At 35.6% G+C, this 18,568-nt stretch overlaps 1 protein-coding gene across 3 annotated transcripts in view; it reads right to left on the reverse strand.

Moving 5' to 3' along the window:
* The window catches only part of LPAR1 (lysophosphatidic acid receptor 1), a 175,312-nt gene that overhangs the window by 99,608 nt on the left and 57,136 nt on the right, over nt 1–18,568 (reverse strand). For all 3 annotated transcript variants that reach the window (XM_049784795.1, XM_049784788.1, XM_049784779.1), the window contains exon 2: nt 9,487–9,646. In XM_049784795.1, the coding sequence (XP_049640752.1) occupies nt 9,487–9,531 (45 nt within the window). In that variant the 5' untranslated portion in view covers nt 9,532–9,646. The remainder of the gene's footprint in view (nt 1–9,486; nt 9,647–18,568) is intronic.

Consider the following 18,568-nt stretch of genomic DNA (forward strand, 5'->3'; position numbering starts at 1 on the left):
GAGAACAAATGTGACTTCTAACAGAAACAATGCCCAAGTTGGAGTGTCAGAAATCTCAATGTTTATCTCTACATGCATTTATTTCTGGCAATATATTTAACTTTTCCATAGAGTGTTTATCTGTCTTGGTTTTCTTTTGATGGATCTCTGGCTCAAGCACCCTAAGTGTAATGTTGATTGTAGACCAAATGGAGAGGTAACCTTGCTCCCTCTGCAAAAAATTTTCAGAATAATATTGGAGGAAAAGAAAGGGAAATATATCAGATATTTATTTAAGGGTCAGTATGATACAATTGATATTTTATTATTCCCACTTGTGACCACAGCATCTATTATTTGAATTCTAGAAACTGAAAAATAATTTTAAATACCTGTTTAAATTTCTATTGGCTAAAGGATTTTGAAAGCAAATTTAAATCGAATTCCAGCTTGCTCTAGCCTATGTGTTCTTTTTCCTCAATTACACATTAATAAAGCCATACCACACTGCTCTATATTATTAGAGCATAATTTATAGTACAATTAATAGTTCACACTTTAGCCTTAAAAAGGAGTACTATCAAAATATCTATTACTTTATACTTTAAAGTTTTCTGTATTTCTCTCATTATTTTATTCTTTGGGATGAAATATTCTGGTTTAAATTTATTTTCTTACTTAGAGAACCTCAACAAAACAATGGATTATTTTATGCAGAAGAGACAATTAATTTAATTAGTATTAAAGGAAATTTAACATAACAACTACAAAAACACACTTCTGAAAAGCAACTGATATGATAATATAAAGGGTGTAAAATTATATTAAAGACTTGTCTTGATGCCGTTAAGTGTAGTAACGATGGTATTGTAAACTATGGTTAGAAAGATATACTAAGAAATGAACTGTAATGTTACCAAGAATTTTTTCATAATTCACAAAAATACATATTTTATATAATCATAATGATATATAAATGTATGTATAATGTGTAAATTTTAAATTTATTTATAAGTGTTATTTATAAATATATATAATTTATATATAACTGTATATATACATATACATAATACATATACAAAATAGGAGAAAACAAAGTATGGTAAAATATTAATAACTGCTATATCTAGGTGATAGCTATAGTGAGATTCATCATATTAATTTTGTGAATACTTTCAGACTGCCATAATACAAAGTTCTAAAAAATTAATTGAATATAAAAAGTATCCCATCCGATATGGATTCAATTGTAATAATACAAAAGTACCCACTTTTAATATTATAGAATCTTTAAGATACAGATTTTGGAAACACAACAAAATTTTATTAGGGGAAAGTTATTGGTAATATCCAGAAACACCTGGACAGATAGCAAGTACAGATCAGCTAGTGAGATAACAGAATACTGGGTAAAAACTAGAGGAACAAAACTGCTGATTAAAATTTTGAGAATCTACTCAAGTGCATGTTTTTAATGAAAGAAAACCACTTGGAAAGATCAAAAACTGAGATCCTAACTTTGTTTCTTGGTTTCAAAACCAAAACAGCCATTTAGCAAATGAGAGAGAGAAAAAAAGAAAAAAACCTGTAATAAAAAAAAAGTAAAAAAATAAAGCTGCTGGAAAAGATACCTTTCTCACCAATGGAATCACAGGTGTGAGACTTGAAGACCTTTGAAGTTCTCAAACACCTATTCTGGATTCTAAAATCAGTCCTGGGTTTAAGAGAGGCCAAACTTTTCATTTGTGTATTGAACTATTGACCCTGCCATTCAAAAGGGAGAGAAAGCTTTTAATCCATTTTATGCCCACAGTAACTCGATGAACTACAATTAAAGTAATGTTAAACAAAGGTCTAGGAACAGAAAATGGTCATTAAGTGTGGCAAACTTTCTGGTTTCCGATCCTACTTCATCTCTTCCACTCCCATATCTGCAGGGTATAAACACACATTAATTTAACCTAATGATGAACATGTTCCTGTCTGCAAACACCTCCCTGGAGTAAGGAAACTCTTTATCAGAGTCTGGACTTGCATAGCCATAAATCACATACACTGAGTCTTCCTGTTGCTGCTGGCCCAGTTATGCCTCAGTATCCATCTAGCTTGCCCTAAAACAAGATGCTCTCTCAGCAAAAGAAAACAAAAATCTCTCTTAAAGTCTACTCAGGAGTAAAGCAAGGAATACAAACTTGTCCCACTTCTACGCACAAGGCCTATCTTTCAAGAACGAAAAGCAATCCCCAAAGAAATGACAATGAAAGCTTTCTTTCCCTGCTATTGTTTGAAACAACCACCGACTGGCTATTTGTTCATATTAATTAGTTTATAACTAGTATGAAGCAGCCTTGATTAGAAAAATGTTCTTTGTTACCAAAGAACATATAGTGGTGAACAAAAGCAAAAAAAACAAGAAAACATACAAAAACAAAAAACAAAAAAAAAACCAGCTTCCCTCCCCTTCAAAATTGTTGTTTTTTGTGTTAGAAAAGGATTATCAGGCCTTTCACACTTGAATGTGGGTTTATCTTTGCACAGTCTCTGAATTCACTCTGAAAGAATGCAAGTTGATGTGCCAGACAATACCAAGCTAAGCTGACTGAACTGCTTATTATGCCTTGTCTAAGCAGAAGCTGTATTTAAATTGCTTTTACCTTTTCTGAACCTGGAATATTTTGGCAATAGAAGAGAAAACCTCAATACAGGCTTAGGAGTAAGGGCAAGTTAGCTTTGGACTAAAGGTTGACTATACAGATCATCTGGACCGAGTGACTTAGAGATAATGAGTCTATCATTGCCAAGAGGATCCTGGGAACCAAGTGATCAAAGGACTGTGTCTTTCCAGAATCTCCACAGTGATCTATCACCCTTATTTTAAACCTACTCCTTCCAATTTCATTACTACTGTTCCCAATATAAATCAAGCTCATTTACCTGAAGTGATGTACTCAAAAAAACTGTCAGAAACCTGTGTTTTGAATGCTGGTATAAGAAAAGTCACAGAGGTTTCTTCAAGGTAAGTGTTCAGCACCTTAATGAGGATGCCGGGCCACATTTCAATCTTCTGCAACTTCATAATCTATTTTACCTGCTCACTCAGCAAGCACATGCTTATGAAAAGGGTACTTCTTAGTGAGGGCCTATGTTTGCCAATTTCCTTGGAGTCATGACAACAACTTAACAAGTCTCATGCTATAAACATGAAGTCAATCAGCTCATTCCAGTCCTGAAAATTTAATGCCAGAGTTCTTGTGGCTCTAACAAGATTGTGATTCCCAATCTCATACCATGCTACACTGCAATAGCTAAGATGCATAGAACCTTTGCATAGAACTTTTGACCTTTCATGCTATTTCTTCTCTTTGCCAGAATAACTAATACTTAGTTATCCATAAAGGTCCAGCCTTGTCTTCCTTCACAAGTCCTTCCTGAGACTCATTCTTTTCTGGTAAATCCACTTTACTTATAAAGAAGCATAGCATTTATGACTCAGCACTCATATTTTGGTTTGTTTTCTTTTCTTTTTTTAATGTAATTACTTTTATAAGCACCGTGGTTACAAAACTGTTCACCAATGTTTCCCACTATCAATGTCCCTAGTTGCCCTCCCACCCTCTCGCATCTTCCCCCACTTTCTGCCTGTAGGCAGGCTACTTCCCCCTCTCTCTTATTTTTTGACAGTGGTTTGCACTATTGCTAATGAAAGGTATCATGCAAATCACTTTATCCCCATTCAGCACCAGTTCTTGTGCAGAGTGAGATCAGTTCCATTTATCATTGTCACAGTTTACTATCCAACTGCTTTAACCACTCTTTGTGGCTTGAACTGGTCCTAATATGGACTGGTTCTCTTGATCCTCATCTCTATTGTCTCTGGATATTATTACCAAACTATCTTTTTTTTTTCTTATATCCCAAAAATGAGTGAGATTATTCTATATCTATCCCTCTCCCTCTAGCTCATTTCACTGAACATAATATTCCCTGCATCCATCCATGTATAAAAAAACTTTATGATTTCATTTTTTCTAATAGTTGCATAGTATTCTACTGTGTAGATGTACCATGGTTTCATTAACTATTCATCTGTTCTCAGGCACTTAGGTTGTTTCCAAATTCTGGCTATTGTAAATAGTGCTGTGATGAACATAGGAATGCAGAGGACATTTTTATATTATGTTCTTGTGTTCTGAGAGTATATCCCAAGGAATGGTACTGCTGGATCATATGGAAGCTCAATTCCTAGTTTTCTGAGGAATATCCATATTATTTTCTCAAATAGACTGACCCAGTCTGCATTCCCACCAGCAGTGAATAAGAATCCTTTTTCATTTATTAGTTCTATAATGTATTATTTATTATTCATATGTTTTCTATCTTCTGTTATTATCTAATAGTTTCTTGCATGTTACCTTGGCTCTCATCCAGCAATTATTATTCTGTTTCTCAGACTTTCTAGTGAGTTTTATTAAATAATGATTTTTATTTTGACCAAAGTGGATTACATATCTTTCACAGTAATATTTTAGATACATATTGACATTGAATCAGGGGAATTCCCACCACCAAGTTGTCTTCCCTCCACTCCCGTTCCCATCATACATCCCATATTTCCCTCCCTTACCCCCGGGCTACTAGTATAAGTAGTCCCCTCTCTGTCTATCTTGTTGTAGATTGGATATTGATTCTGTTGTCATTGGATTGGGTTTGGTATTAAAGTCCGATCATTTTTATTACTACTTAGTGATCATACAACTGTTTGGTCTTGGTGCCCTCCGTTGTTTCCCCCTCAAATTGAAAAGCAAAACAAGTTCATTCAAGTTATGTGGTTCTGTTTGAGGGAAAAAAAATAAAATGGGGTAAAAATCCTTTTTCTTATCTATGCACTTCCCACTGTGTTTCTAAGTGGCTTGCTAAGCCACATAACTGACATGCATTGAGCAATATGTGCCTGATAATACTGTAAGTTTTACACATATTATATCATCCCATCCTTAAAGCAGCTCCAATGACTGATGTTGGCTTTATTATTATTGTGTTTGCTTTGAAGAGGAAAATAGAGGCAACCAATAGGGTGATATTTTGTCTCCCCTCCCCATTAACTCCATTAGAAATGATTGAGACCAGGATTTGAACCAGGCAATGTGACGACACAGTTCTTGTATAACCTTCTAGACCACTGTTTTCTGATTTTTCTTGGAGATAATTATTCTATTTGAATTTAAATTCTTACTAATAGGATAAATTAAATACTAAAGAAACAAAGCATGGGTGTGTGTGTGGACAGGCAGGATTAAACTTTAGGGGGATTTTTTTTTTACCTTCCAAGATAATCTTTTGTCTTCTTGGGGGCAATATTATTCCTGCTGCCAATATATGTTCTGGTCTTTTCACTAAGCATTTACATTAATATACCATATGTATATCCCTAAAAACATGTGGTTTTGCTTTGCATTTTTAGTGATACATTCCTGTATATATTATTACATATTTTTCATCTTGATGTCTTGGGAAAATATAGCTGTGTTGATAAGGGTATGTATATACATAAGTATATCATTTTTAACTGTTACATAAAATTCAAATTATATTAACTTATCCTCCCAATAATGCACATTTGGAAACTTTTGCACTTCTTGGCTTTCAACTAATACTTCAGTGAGTATCTTCATGTAAGTCTCTTTGGGCTCATACACAAGTGATGTTAATATAAAAATATAATGTGAACAAAGGTGTAATATATACTGTCAAATTGCTATCCATAGTGACTGCAAACATTTTACCATAAAAATTTTTAAAAGTACACGTTTTCCTAATGAGGTTTTCATTTTTAAATGAATTGTTATGTATTTAGTTATTTCGGTTCTTTCAAAGATCAAACCCAGGGTTTTTACACATGTGAAATATGAATATTTTACCCCCTGAGTCACATCCTCAGTCCCCTCAAAAGTGCATTTTATACTACATATCACTTTTTTACACTTGGTTAATAACTGCAAGTTGTTTACAAATATTTATACAAATAATCCCATTTTAAGATGAACAAAAGCCATGTTTTCAAAGTTGACAGAGAAATGATCTAGAGATACATGCAAATAGCTCAGCATCTCTAATTATATGAGGAAAATGCAAATCAAATAGACAATAAGCATCATCTCATATCTGTTAGAATACCTTTCATCAAAAAGACAAGAAGTCAAAAGTATCAGCATGAATATGAGGAAAAGCAGTCTTTGGACATAATTAACAAAATGTAAACTATTATATTCTCTATAAAAAATAATCTGGCAAAAAAAAAAGATAATCTGGCAAGTCCTCAAAAAATTAAAAACAAGTTATATTATCCAGTAATTTTACTCATAACTATTTGCCCAGAGAAAAATACTCTAACTCAAAAAATTGATATATGTATACATACCTATATGCAGTATTATTCACAATGACCAAGATATAATATCAGTTTAAGTGTCCATCAATGAATCAGTAGATGTAAAAAAATGTAATGTATAGAATATAAAATGGAATATTACTCAGTTGTAAAAAGAAGACCTAGCTACTTCTTTTTTTTTTTTTTTTTGGTTTTGGTTTTGGTTTTGATTTTTGGGTCACACCCAGCAGGACTCAGGGGTTACTCCTGGCTCTATGCTCAGAAATCACTCCTGGTAGGCTCAGGGGACCATATGGGATGCCGGGATTCGAACCACCATCCTTCTGCATGCAAGACAAATGCCCTCCATCCATGCTATCTCTCTGGCCCCCTAGCTACTTTCTAATGATAGTAATTAACTTTTATGACATTATGGCAAATAAAATGGAATCTAAAGATAAAACAGAACAAATAAGCTTTTTTTTTTTACATAATATCTTTATTTAAGCACCATGATACAAACATGTTCGCGGTTGGGTTTCAGTCATAAAGAAGAATACCCCCCTTCACCAGTGCAACCTCCTACCACCAATGCCTCCCTTTTCCTTTCTCTCCCACCCCCTTCTCTTGATTTTGAGACAGGCATTCTAATTCTCTCACTACCATTGTCATGATAGTTGTTGGTATAGTCATTTCTCTAACTGCACTCACCACTCTTTGTGGTAAGCTTCATATCATGAGCCAGTCCTTCCAGTTCTCATCTCTATTGTATCTGGGTATTATATATAGAATCAAGATCATCAAGGGTAGGGAATAAAAGAAACATATGAAGAAAAATGAAAAATTAAAAAATTTACATCACTAGTTAAGTTTTGTGACTAGTGACTATTTTATTATATCTCCATATTTGAGATGACTTTCTTCCCTTATTTCTACTTAACAGTTGAGATTAACAACACACACACATACATACATACACACACACACACACACACATGCACACACACACACACACACAAACACAATCTATCAAGAACCAGCTGCTAGAAACTTGTGTAAAAAGAAAGATACATTGATAAGATGATGCTGTTGGTAATGCTGAAATATGACAGCAGGAGAAGGGGATTTTGAAATGCCTCTTTAGAAAAACTGAACAAGGGGCCGGGCGGTGGCACTCGAGGTAAGGTGCCTGCCTTACCTGCGCTAGCCTAGGAGACGGACCGCGGTTCGATCCCCCGGCGTCCCATATGGTCCCCCAAGCCAGGAGCGACTTCTGAGCGCATAGCCAGGAGTAACCCCTGAGCGTCACCGGGTGTGGCCCAAAAACCAAAAAAAAAAAAAAAAAAAAAAAAAAAGAAAAACTGAACAAGACCTAACTAACTTATTTCAGAAAGGCTAAGAATGGCTACTGCCTCAGTGAGAACTGAGGTCTGGACTTTGAAAGGCTCGGGTAAAACACACTAAACCTATTACCCATTTACCAACTCACTTAGGCCCCCAAAATGGCTGAAGGTAACAGAAACCAAACCAAATCTAGTGTTGAAAAGGCAAGGACCTATTTACTAGAAAGAAAGTTTGCATGCCAGTAACACTAAACAAAAAAATACTGGGGCCGGAGTGGTGGCGCAAGCAGTAGGGTGTCTGCCTTGACAGCACTAGCCTACAACAAACTACGGTTTGATTCCCCGGCATCCCATATGGTTCCCCAAGCCAGGAGCGATTTTTGAGCCCATAGCCAGGAGTAACCCCTGGGCGCCACTGGTGTGGCCCCAAAAAATAAAACAAAAAAAATTTAATTAAAAAAAATAAAAATAAAAAATAAATCCTTCTTTAAAAAAATACTAAGACCATTACCATGTTAAAAAATTTAAAGGCTTTATCCATATGATAAAATTTGAAGGTCTTTCAAAGAAAAGAGTAAAAGATATTTATAATAAATTAAGTAAAAATACTTTATTCTTCATCCTCTTTTTTCTCTGCCTTTTTCTAGCTCATACAAATCACCTGCTCTTTAAGTACATAGAATATTCTCATAGTTAGGTAGCCTGCAAGGTGTTATTGGGGGTAGGAGGAGGTGTGTAAACAGCACTGTGTATTATCAAGTTTCAAACTGCAATGAATATAGCTCCTTTCTGCATGTACATTTATTTTTCCTTAAACTCTGATCTAAAAATGATTGTCATGACCAAGAAGTGAGATTGTGGGCTAAAAGGAGGAGGAAGTAATACTGGAAAACTTCATTTGTTGAACATGGACATCATTTAGGAACATCATTTAATTTACAGTCAAGAAACTGAAGCTGAGGCTGAGCAATGGTATAGTAGGTAGGGCACTTGCATTGCATGAGACCAACTTAGGTTCAATCCCTGGCACCCCAAAGGATCCCCTTGAGCTTGCCAGGAGTGACCTCTGAATGCAGAGTCAGCAGTAAGCCCTGAGCACAGCTGGGTGTGATCCAATCTTTTTTCCCTCCCAAAAATAAACTGAAACTAAATATATATATATATATATTTATACATGACTCCAAGGTCTATTTCACATTCTATCCTGGCGGGGCTGAAACTGAGAGTCTAGTTACTACTGGAATAGGTCAAAGTGTAAAATAACTTGAACAAAGATAAAGTTCTTGTCATGTAATATAGCTCTCACTGAGTAGAAAAAGTAACGAACCTGTTACTAACTGTTCAAGGAACTGCATTTTCAAAATTCCTAGCACAGTTTAGGGTAAAATAACAATAATCATTTAGAAAGAGAACAATGAGGCAGCATTCAAATAACTTTCTGTAAGATTAACTCTGTTCTGAGAGATTTCATTAAGTCTGAAAATGGACCAGGAGAGACAAAACAGCAGGATTTTTACTACTGACTACCTAGATTGGGTATCTGAAGTCAAACAGCCAAACAATCTGAAATCCAAGATCCCTACAGAGGAAGTTTACTTAAAATCACTCTTCCATTGTTCCAGATGCCTTTCACACTAAAAAGCATCTCCATCACAAAAGCACTATTATCCCAATATTACCAAATAATAATGGAAGAATATACATGATCCCTAGAGTCAAACACACTTTCTAAGGCTTAATTTAAATATGCCACAAAAAGATGAGTCAGCCCAGCTCACGCCAGGTTCACTCACTCACCTGGGGCTGTGAAATCACAGGAGTAGAAGTAGAGGCAGTGGCCATGGCAGCGGCAGTTATGGGCGGTGACCAGGCCCCAGCACAATGGCACCAGACAGAGGAGTCAAATTCTTGTGGCAATTAATCAGATGACAGTCATGCTAGGTCGGAAACTGTGTACCTGGAAAAGGATAGAAAGGCCATATTTAGCAAAACAGGATGAGTCTACAGGAGTAAAGAATGCTGTCCAGAAGAAGCAAATCCCTAATACACAATATCAAGGACTAGTTCAATCCAAAGAAGAGCCCCAGGGTTGAGAGTAAGGAGAGGTACATCTAAAATCTCAAATTCAGGACATGTATAAAATTGTCTAAATCTGTACATTCAGTCCAAATCATATGAAACTATTTTCATAAATCTTTTTTTTTGGGGGGGGGGGCTTTTCAGGCCACACACGTTTGATGCTCAGGGTTACTCCTGACTAAGCGCTCAGAAATTGCCCCTGGCTTGGGGGGACGATATGGGACACCAGGGGATCGAACCGTGGTCCTTCATTGGTTAGTGCTTGCAAGTCAGACACCTTACCTCTAGCGCCATTTCGCTGGCCCCAAATCTTTTTTTTTTAACATTTTAGCTTATTTGGGGGGTGTTAGGCCATACCCAGCAATGCTCAAGGGTTACTCCTGGCTCTGCACTCAGAAATCACTCTTGGCAGGCATGGACGACCACATAGGATGCCAGGGATCGAACCAGATCTGGTCCGGGTCTGCCGTGTGCAAAGCAAATGCCCTACTTATTGTGCTATTGCTCTGGCCCTATTTTCATAAATCCTAATCCAACTCTGGATGCTGACATTTCTTAGGAAGGGAGTTTCAAACTGTGAAGACAGAGTGAGTGGGCCAGGAAACAAGATGGCCTACCATTAATAAAAATACATTACAACTTGGTTCTCACCATTAACATGCAAAAATTAAAGGAGCGATATCATCAAGTGTCTTAAAATGTCTTCCAGAAAAAAGCATGACCATTTAAAGTGAAAAATACTGATGGAAAAAAACTGAATAAAAACTGAGAAGAAAAAAAAACTGGAGAAAAGAATGAACTAAAATAATATATCTAGTAGCAGAATTGGAAAAAAAGAACAACCAATACCTAGTCCAAGAAGAAACCCAAGAAAGTGATTATGTTCCATGCTCCTCCTGGAACTCAGTACTTTAATGATGCTAAGACAGACAAATGGCCAAAAGAAATAGGAATAAATGCTCATCATCACTTATCATCAGAAAAATGAAAATCAAAACAATAAGACAATTGCTCACACTACTGAAACTAGAACATATCACAAAGAACAAAAACAACCAATGCAGGAGTGTGGAAGCAGGGAAGAAATCCTCACCCAATGCTGGTAGGAAAGTTGACTAGTTCAATCATTTTGAAAACAATATGAACATTTTTAATAAAACTTGGAATTAAGCATCCTTAGTAACTCCACTTTTTGGCATCTACTACAAAGACCCAAAATCTCTGATTAGAAAAAGACATGTGCTCTCTTATGTTTATTGCAGGACTATTCACAATAGCCAAAATCTGGACGGGTGAAAGAAACTACATATGCACAACAGAACACTACTCATCTGTGATAAAAGATGAAGTCATACAATTCACTGCTACATGGATCAGTCTGAAGAATATCATGTTAAGTAAAGTTAGTGAGGGGAGAGAAGCAGACATAGAATATATGATATTTCTCTTATGTGAGATATAAAGAAACATACTAGGGAAATAACAAATGCCCAAAGGCATCAGAAACTTAGAACTGGTCTTCAGTAGGAAAATTATAATAAGGAGACACAGACACTAGGACAGATCATGGAAGGAAAGGAAATGGACACTCTGATGGAGGGTGTCGTGCTAGAATCATTCATTCATACATAAAACCCTACCATGAACAATATAAACAATCATGCCTATAATTTTAAATTTTTTTTTAAATTTAAAGGGACAAGATACTCCAAAGTAGCACAAGTCATTTACAGGAATGAGTTGGGTAACTGGATGGGCTTACGGAGACAGGACAAAAGATAGTAAGAAAAACATATCTAAATCAGACTCCCACACTGATAAGGAAGAAAGCATTCCAAAACTCCTTTTGACAGCTCAGAGAATGCTAGATAAGCATTCAATGTATAACCGAATCTTCGATTATTAATATGTGGAATTAAGAAAATTAAAAGCACCAAATTCCCTGCAAAAAATATGTTCTAAGTTCTATCAAAAGGTTAATGTTTCCACATTGAAATAATTTCATAAATTAGTTCAGATAGAGGGAATTTTTTTCCTTTAGGACAAGGATGTAAGAAAATTCTTCTATTTTTAAGGAAAAATATCCATGCTTTTGTGATTTTCATATCCCCTAATAATATCTTTAATTTATTCATAATTGCTCATCTATAGAGAACAAGGAACATAATAAATAAAAATGAGACAGAACTTACCTACAGAAAATTTATTGTTAAACACTCCAATTTTACCAGCATATAAGAAAATGCCTAAACTGTTTAAATTATGGAGGAAAAAAAACTTTAAAAAATTAGTGGGGGGGGCAGTGGGCTATACTCTTCAGGAATCCCTCCTGACTCTGCATTCATATATCACTCCTGATGGGTTCTGGAGAGCATATGGGATGCCGGGGATCAAACCTATGTTAGCCGTATGCAAGTCAAATGCCCTATCCATTATACTCTTACACTGCCCCCCCCTAAATTTTCCTTTTTTTAATTGTAGTTTGGGTAACACAGTTACAATAGTGTTAACTTTCATGTTTCTTATAAGTAAAAATGACTATACCTACACAACCACCGAAGTGTTCAAGACAGCGTCCCAGTGTCATCACTAGTCTGTCTGCCTTTTCTCTCTCCCCACTTGGTAATCTCAGTTCTGCAATCAAGGGCCAAGAGTTTAATCCCCTTTTAATAGTGTAAATTCCCTTGTTTGTTTCTCTATATACTACAGATTAGTGAGATCATCTAGAATTTGTTCTCCTTCTGTCTGACTTCAGTTAACATGATGCCCTTCATTTCTGATCAAATTGTAAGTGATTGCAAGATTTCATCTTTTCTTATAGCTGTATGGTGTTCCCTTGTGTATTTTTCTCATTGCTTTATCAATTCATCTATCATTGGATAATTGGGTTTCCATATCCTGATTATTTTATTAAGTGATGCAATACATACATGTAAGGAGATATATTTTTCTATTAAAATTTGGTGTTTTGGTGGTAGAATTCAAGAAATAAAATGATTGGATCATGTGGAAGCTCTATTTTAAGAAGTCTCCATAAGTAATTTCTACAGAGGCTGAACCAGGTAACAATTAATGAAATTTTCTTTCATATCAAGTCCCCACCAACAAAGGTTGTTTTCTGTTTTTTGATATATTCTATTCTCACTGATGTGAGATATCTCACTACTATTTTGATTTGCATTTCCTAAAAACATGTAATAATAAATATTATAATAGCAAAAGTAGTGACTCAAAAATCACAAAATTCAAGTCTTGAGGAGGGTGGCATGTCAGCAGAGTTCACTCTGGTAAGAGACATGTGATGACATGGATCAAACCTCATTCGAATAGGCAAAGCATGGATTACCATCCCTCTAAGTTTTGAATAATAACAGTAGAATTGGATATTTAAGGGGCCGGGAAGGTGGCGCTAGAGGTAAGGTGTCTGCCTTACAAGCGCTAGCCAAGGAACGGACCGCGGTTCGATCCCCTGGCATCCCATATGGTCCCCCCAAGCCAGGGGCGATTTCTGAGCACATAGCCAGGAATAACCCCTGAGCGTCAAACGGGTGTGGCCCAAAAACCAAAAAAAAAAAAAAAAAAAGAATTGGATATTTAACTAAAAATATGTGAACCCACATTTACAGTGCTTCTTTAAAGAAAAAAAGAGGAAAAGGAGGAAGATAAGTATTAATAAAAGCCAACTGGAGGCTAAGGAGACCTTTTAGACAGTTTGAGGCAATTATTCCAAGAACTGATTTTATGGAGATGAGAAAAATGAGATTCTGAAAAGCTGTCACATAACTAGCAAAAGAAAAGCTGAGAACTGACAGGACTCCTTCAGGTGTCTTTGCCAGACTCTTTGCATAGAATGACCTTTCAATTAACAACAACTCAAAAGAACCAGAAAGAGCTTAGAGGGTTTTTCAGTAAAAATGGTTTTGGATAGTCCTTCAGAAAACTAAGATATTGTGTATATAGAGTAGCCATTTCCCCCAGCTCTGTTTTATTTTTTTTTTATGGCCCCATAAAAAGTGCATCATTCCTGAAGGTGCTGCAATATCAGATCATTGAGTGGAATGGACAAGAAAGCTTCTACTTCATTTCTTTTATTGAATTACCATGAGTCAAAAAAATAAGAGAACACAAAATATAAGAGAGCCCTCTGCTTATGGATTGGGAAAATTAATGTAATTAAAATGGCAATATTTCCCAAAGCATTATATAGATTAAGGCAATTTTTATAAAGATACTTATGACAGGGCTCAGAGAGATAGCACAGCGGCATTTACCTTGCAAGCAGCCGATCCAGGACCAAAGGTGGTTGGTTCGAATCCCGGTGTCCCATATAGTCCCCAGTGCCTGCCAGGAGCTATTTCTGAGCAGACAGCCAGGAGTAACCCCTGAGCATCGCCGGGTGTGGCCCAAAAACAAAAAACCGAAACAAAAAAAAAGATACTTATGACATATTCCATTGGTGTACCCCTAGAAGCCCCCAGAGCACTACTAGGGAAGCCTGGGTAATCCCCAGCACTGCACAGGGCCCAACTAGCAATAAATCCTCAAAACTTTCATTGAGCTCTAGCGAGATTGAGTGAAAATTACAGAAGTTCCAGATATCCTAGGCACTACTTAAGAAATCTCTCCACCTCCAGAAAAAAATAAAAAGGTATATAATGACTAAACTGAAAATATTAGTGAAAACCATAGGCTTAAGGAGTTTGATAATCTATCTCAGAAGTTGATGACTTTAATGAAGTGGATTTATTTCCTCATGTATTATTATCATATTGCCCCAATCATGAGCAAACTAGAAACATTGACAAAACAGGCAACAATATCTTAAGGATCAAAGAGACAGCTCAAAGGGCCAAACACGTACTTTGATGCAAGAGTCCAAAGTTTGATCTGGAATATCACATGGTGCTCTTAATATCATGGGAGGCAACTTAAGCACAGAGTCAGGAATACAACTCATTATGGTCCTAATACAGTACAAAAAGAAACAAAACAAAAATATGATAGCTTCATCCCAAGTAATAATGCTATTCTGTCTCTAGCCATAAAAATGTTTGTATTTTCACTATAGCATAACCCAGAAGTCCCAGATTGCAGCCTGGGAATTGTACAAGATTTTTTGTTTGTTTGTTTGTTTGTTTGGGGGGCCCACACCCAGCGATGCTCAGAGGTTACTCCTGGCTCTCTGCTCAGAAATAGCTCCTGGCAGGCACGGGGGACCATATGGGACACCGGGATTCGAACCAACCACCTTAGGTCCTGGATCGGCTGCTTGCAAGGCAAACACTCCTGTGCTATCTCTCCCACCCCTGTACAAGATTTTAAATAAAAGACATCTCTCTTTGAATTCTAAGTATTTTAATATAGATCCTGCAATTTTTTTCTCCAACCTCCAACCCAAGTTTCTATTCCCTCCTTCTGATTTGCTGACTCATACTCCAACAATATATGAAATGTACACAATAGTATACATCTACTTACTGCTGGACCATGCTTATTATACATTTTATTCTTCCCCAATTAACTATATTTTCCATTCTAGGCATATTTTCTGCTCTATTGTATTTGTCTCCAAACCATAAAACTACTGTTCCTTAGTAGTAAAAGATGAAATTCATCACTCACTCATTCTCTTGCCCATTCATCTATTTTCCTATAGACACTGGAAATGAATCATCTCTACATCCCTTCAAATTGGATAGACAGATAGTATTCAAATTGGCTAAATAGAATGCAATTTAAAAAATAAGAAAGAAACATAGGCTCATTTCAGGGTTCCTGATTACTAGAGAGATTATCAGGTGACTACAAGGATGGAAAATATCCCGAGGCAATTAGGAGCAAAAGAAAGATCTCAAGTCATTGCTTAAACTTTCAATCCTATAAACTGGAAAGATCAGCATGAGGAATTGTAAAAAGAATCAGGCACAATCATATGCATTTGTAACTATAGGGAGAGAAAATAAGCAAAAAAGAGCTTAAGAGACTTTTCATGAAACTCCCAGTCAGTGGGAGGGAGGTGGGCTGAGGGGAACTTACCCTGGGAGAGCTGGCATGTATTTAATATATACACATGCTTTACTAAAAGTTCCTGGGTTCAAGGGCCAACTGAACATGTAATCTCTGGCTGTATTTATTCTGATTTATGTGGCCATGATGACTGTCTCAGAAAGCACAAGGGTAAAAAAAAACACAACCTGCAGACGTCTGAAATGTGCCACGCATCAAGGAACAGCGATCTTGCTAATTACGAAATTCCATACCAAATACCTAAAAGAAGTCTCTGATTCTAAGGCAAACTTCCTTTAATTTACTTCTGAAGCTGAGGCTGGCTCCTTCCCTAGGCCTCATAGAAAGATGAATTTCTAAGTGGCAAATTAATCTAATCTAAATCAAAACTTTTTTCCTTCATCTGGACTTGAGTCAAACAGTGACTCATTTCAGACTCTTGAAAGAACACTGGGTAATACCTGATACTAAATATGCACAAACTTCACTCTAAGGATAAGCAACAGAGGGGGAAAATATCCAAGTCCATCAGGCAAATGAAAAATTGTACGGTTCAAGAGAAGGGAAAACTCAAAATCAGAGCGATATTTATCTAAGAAATACATACTACATAGATGAGAAAATCTCAGATTCTGTGACCAGAAATGAGTCTATATTAACAAAAGAAGAGTGAGATTGGATAATGAACTTAAATGAAGACAGTTGATAAACAGAGAAAGGAATTTAAAAAATAGCCAAAAATAAAATTAGTGAAGTCAAAGATAAACGAAAGTTGGATTTGTAGGTTTAGAAGAAGAGAGTCAGTAAAAGATTTCAAAGTGCAACACACTGGAACACATGTTTTGCATGTAGGAGGCCTGTATTCAATTTCCAGCACAAAGTGGTTTCCTGAGCCCTCTATGAGTGCTCCTGACTACTGCCAGGTGTGAGCCAAAAATCAACAAACAAAATGGATTTCAAAGTTTCCACCCTACTCCCAAATGAAGCAGACACAAAAACACTAAGGAGAGATAAGTCTGTTCTCAATGCTTTAGAAATATATTATGCATAAATAGAAAAACTTATCAAACAGGGCAAAATTTCAGACTTGATATTCATGTCTTCTTCTGCAGAGAGCTCTATAGTCCATAAGGAACCAAGTACAAAGAAAATGCTAAATTCTAAACCTGAAGGAACAAGACTACAAAATACAGGAAGGACAAAGCTATAACTTGCCTTTCTTAGTGTCTAGTCCTCCAACAGAGCAAAATGACACCTGAAGTTTTGAAATCTGTAAGGCTGAAAACTGGATGAATCTCTCCAGAATCTGAACAAATGCAAGGACTTAATAATAGTAACATCAAGGAAGAAAACACATCCGTTTAAAACAAAAACTGGAAGCATAAAACCAGATTATCTGAAATAAGGTATAAGATGGGATACAAAGTAAAGAGAAAGACCCAAATTTCAGAGTGAAAAAACTAAAGTGAACTAAATAGAACTATGAAAAAAAGAAAGTTACAGTATTACTCCAGGTTTAATAGCCAGATCAAAATCAACCCCAGAAAAAGATAAAGGAATTGAAAGGGTAGATATGTTGTAAATAATTAATGCAAAACTTTTTCTTAAATGAAAACTCATAAAAATCCCAAGTTTACTAACCATAAGACTCCAGGTAGCTCTTCAACTAGTTTGTTTGCTTGTTTATTTTTTAAACCTTTATGGTTCACATTGTCACCAGATATTTTTGGTCTAAACTAGAAGGAGTTTTGTTTTTGTTTTTGTTTTAATCCTTTAAGCTATCAGGAAATATCTGGGATGAGAGGTTCTTAAACACAGAATTAGGAATCAGAAAGTAGTTGGATTTTTTTTTCAACAACAGTTTGAAAGCACCTGGACAATGGACCAATGAAAAAAAAGTTGTGATTTACAATCTACAATCCTATGTAAGGATGTGCTTCAGCAGAAAACTACGGAAGGCAGGAGATGCAACCCAAAAACCAAAACCAAACAAACCAAAAAATGAAGCAGAAGTAAAAGAAAATAAATAAAATCACAAAGGAAAAAATATTAGACTGGACAGAACCATCATCCTAAGCAGGAAAAGATACAAAACCAACTACTATAATTGTCAGGATTATGAAAGAATTAAAAATTACATATTTTGCCAAAGAATTCAAAAATTACATATTTAGCCAAGTTGTCATTTCTTTGCTATACACCAAGAACAAGTTGCTCTTGTTAAATACAAAATGATAAGGTTATATTTTATTTTAAGAAAACCTACTTGAAGTCTTAGTATGACTTATGTGACAAATCAAATGTACTTAAAATATATATATGACCTGAGCAGCCCAGCAATACAGGCAAATATAAACACCTATAGTCATAATGATGCTTCCCAAACTGCAGTGATAACATCTACTAAAAGAATATTTCTGTCTTAAATAGATATCATGGTAGTGAATGAAGCAAAAAATTCCATGAAGTAATGGGAAAATTATTCATTTTTTAATAATTCAATACTTTAATGTTCTATAAAAATAAGAAATTTCAGAAAGAAAAAAAGGAATAGTTAATCTTCCTTTTTTATTTTATTTTATTTTATTTATTTATTTATTTTTATTTTAATCATATCACTGCTTTCCACTTAGCTGGACCAGTTGGGATGAAAAAAGTGATGAGGGTTTTCATCACCTAGAAAACAGTTTCATCACTTGAAATGCAGTTAGAACAAAAATTTTTAAAAAGTACTCACAATACCAAATAATTTCCTGATGTTTTCATTTAAAGTAATATCTTTACTTGTCATAGC

The sequence above is a fragment of the Suncus etruscus genome, chromosome 1, assembly GCF_024139225.1.
Source record: "Suncus etruscus isolate mSunEtr1 chromosome 1, mSunEtr1.pri.cur, whole genome shotgun sequence".
Lineage (NCBI taxonomy): Eukaryota > Metazoa > Chordata > Mammalia > Eulipotyphla > Soricidae > Suncus > Suncus etruscus.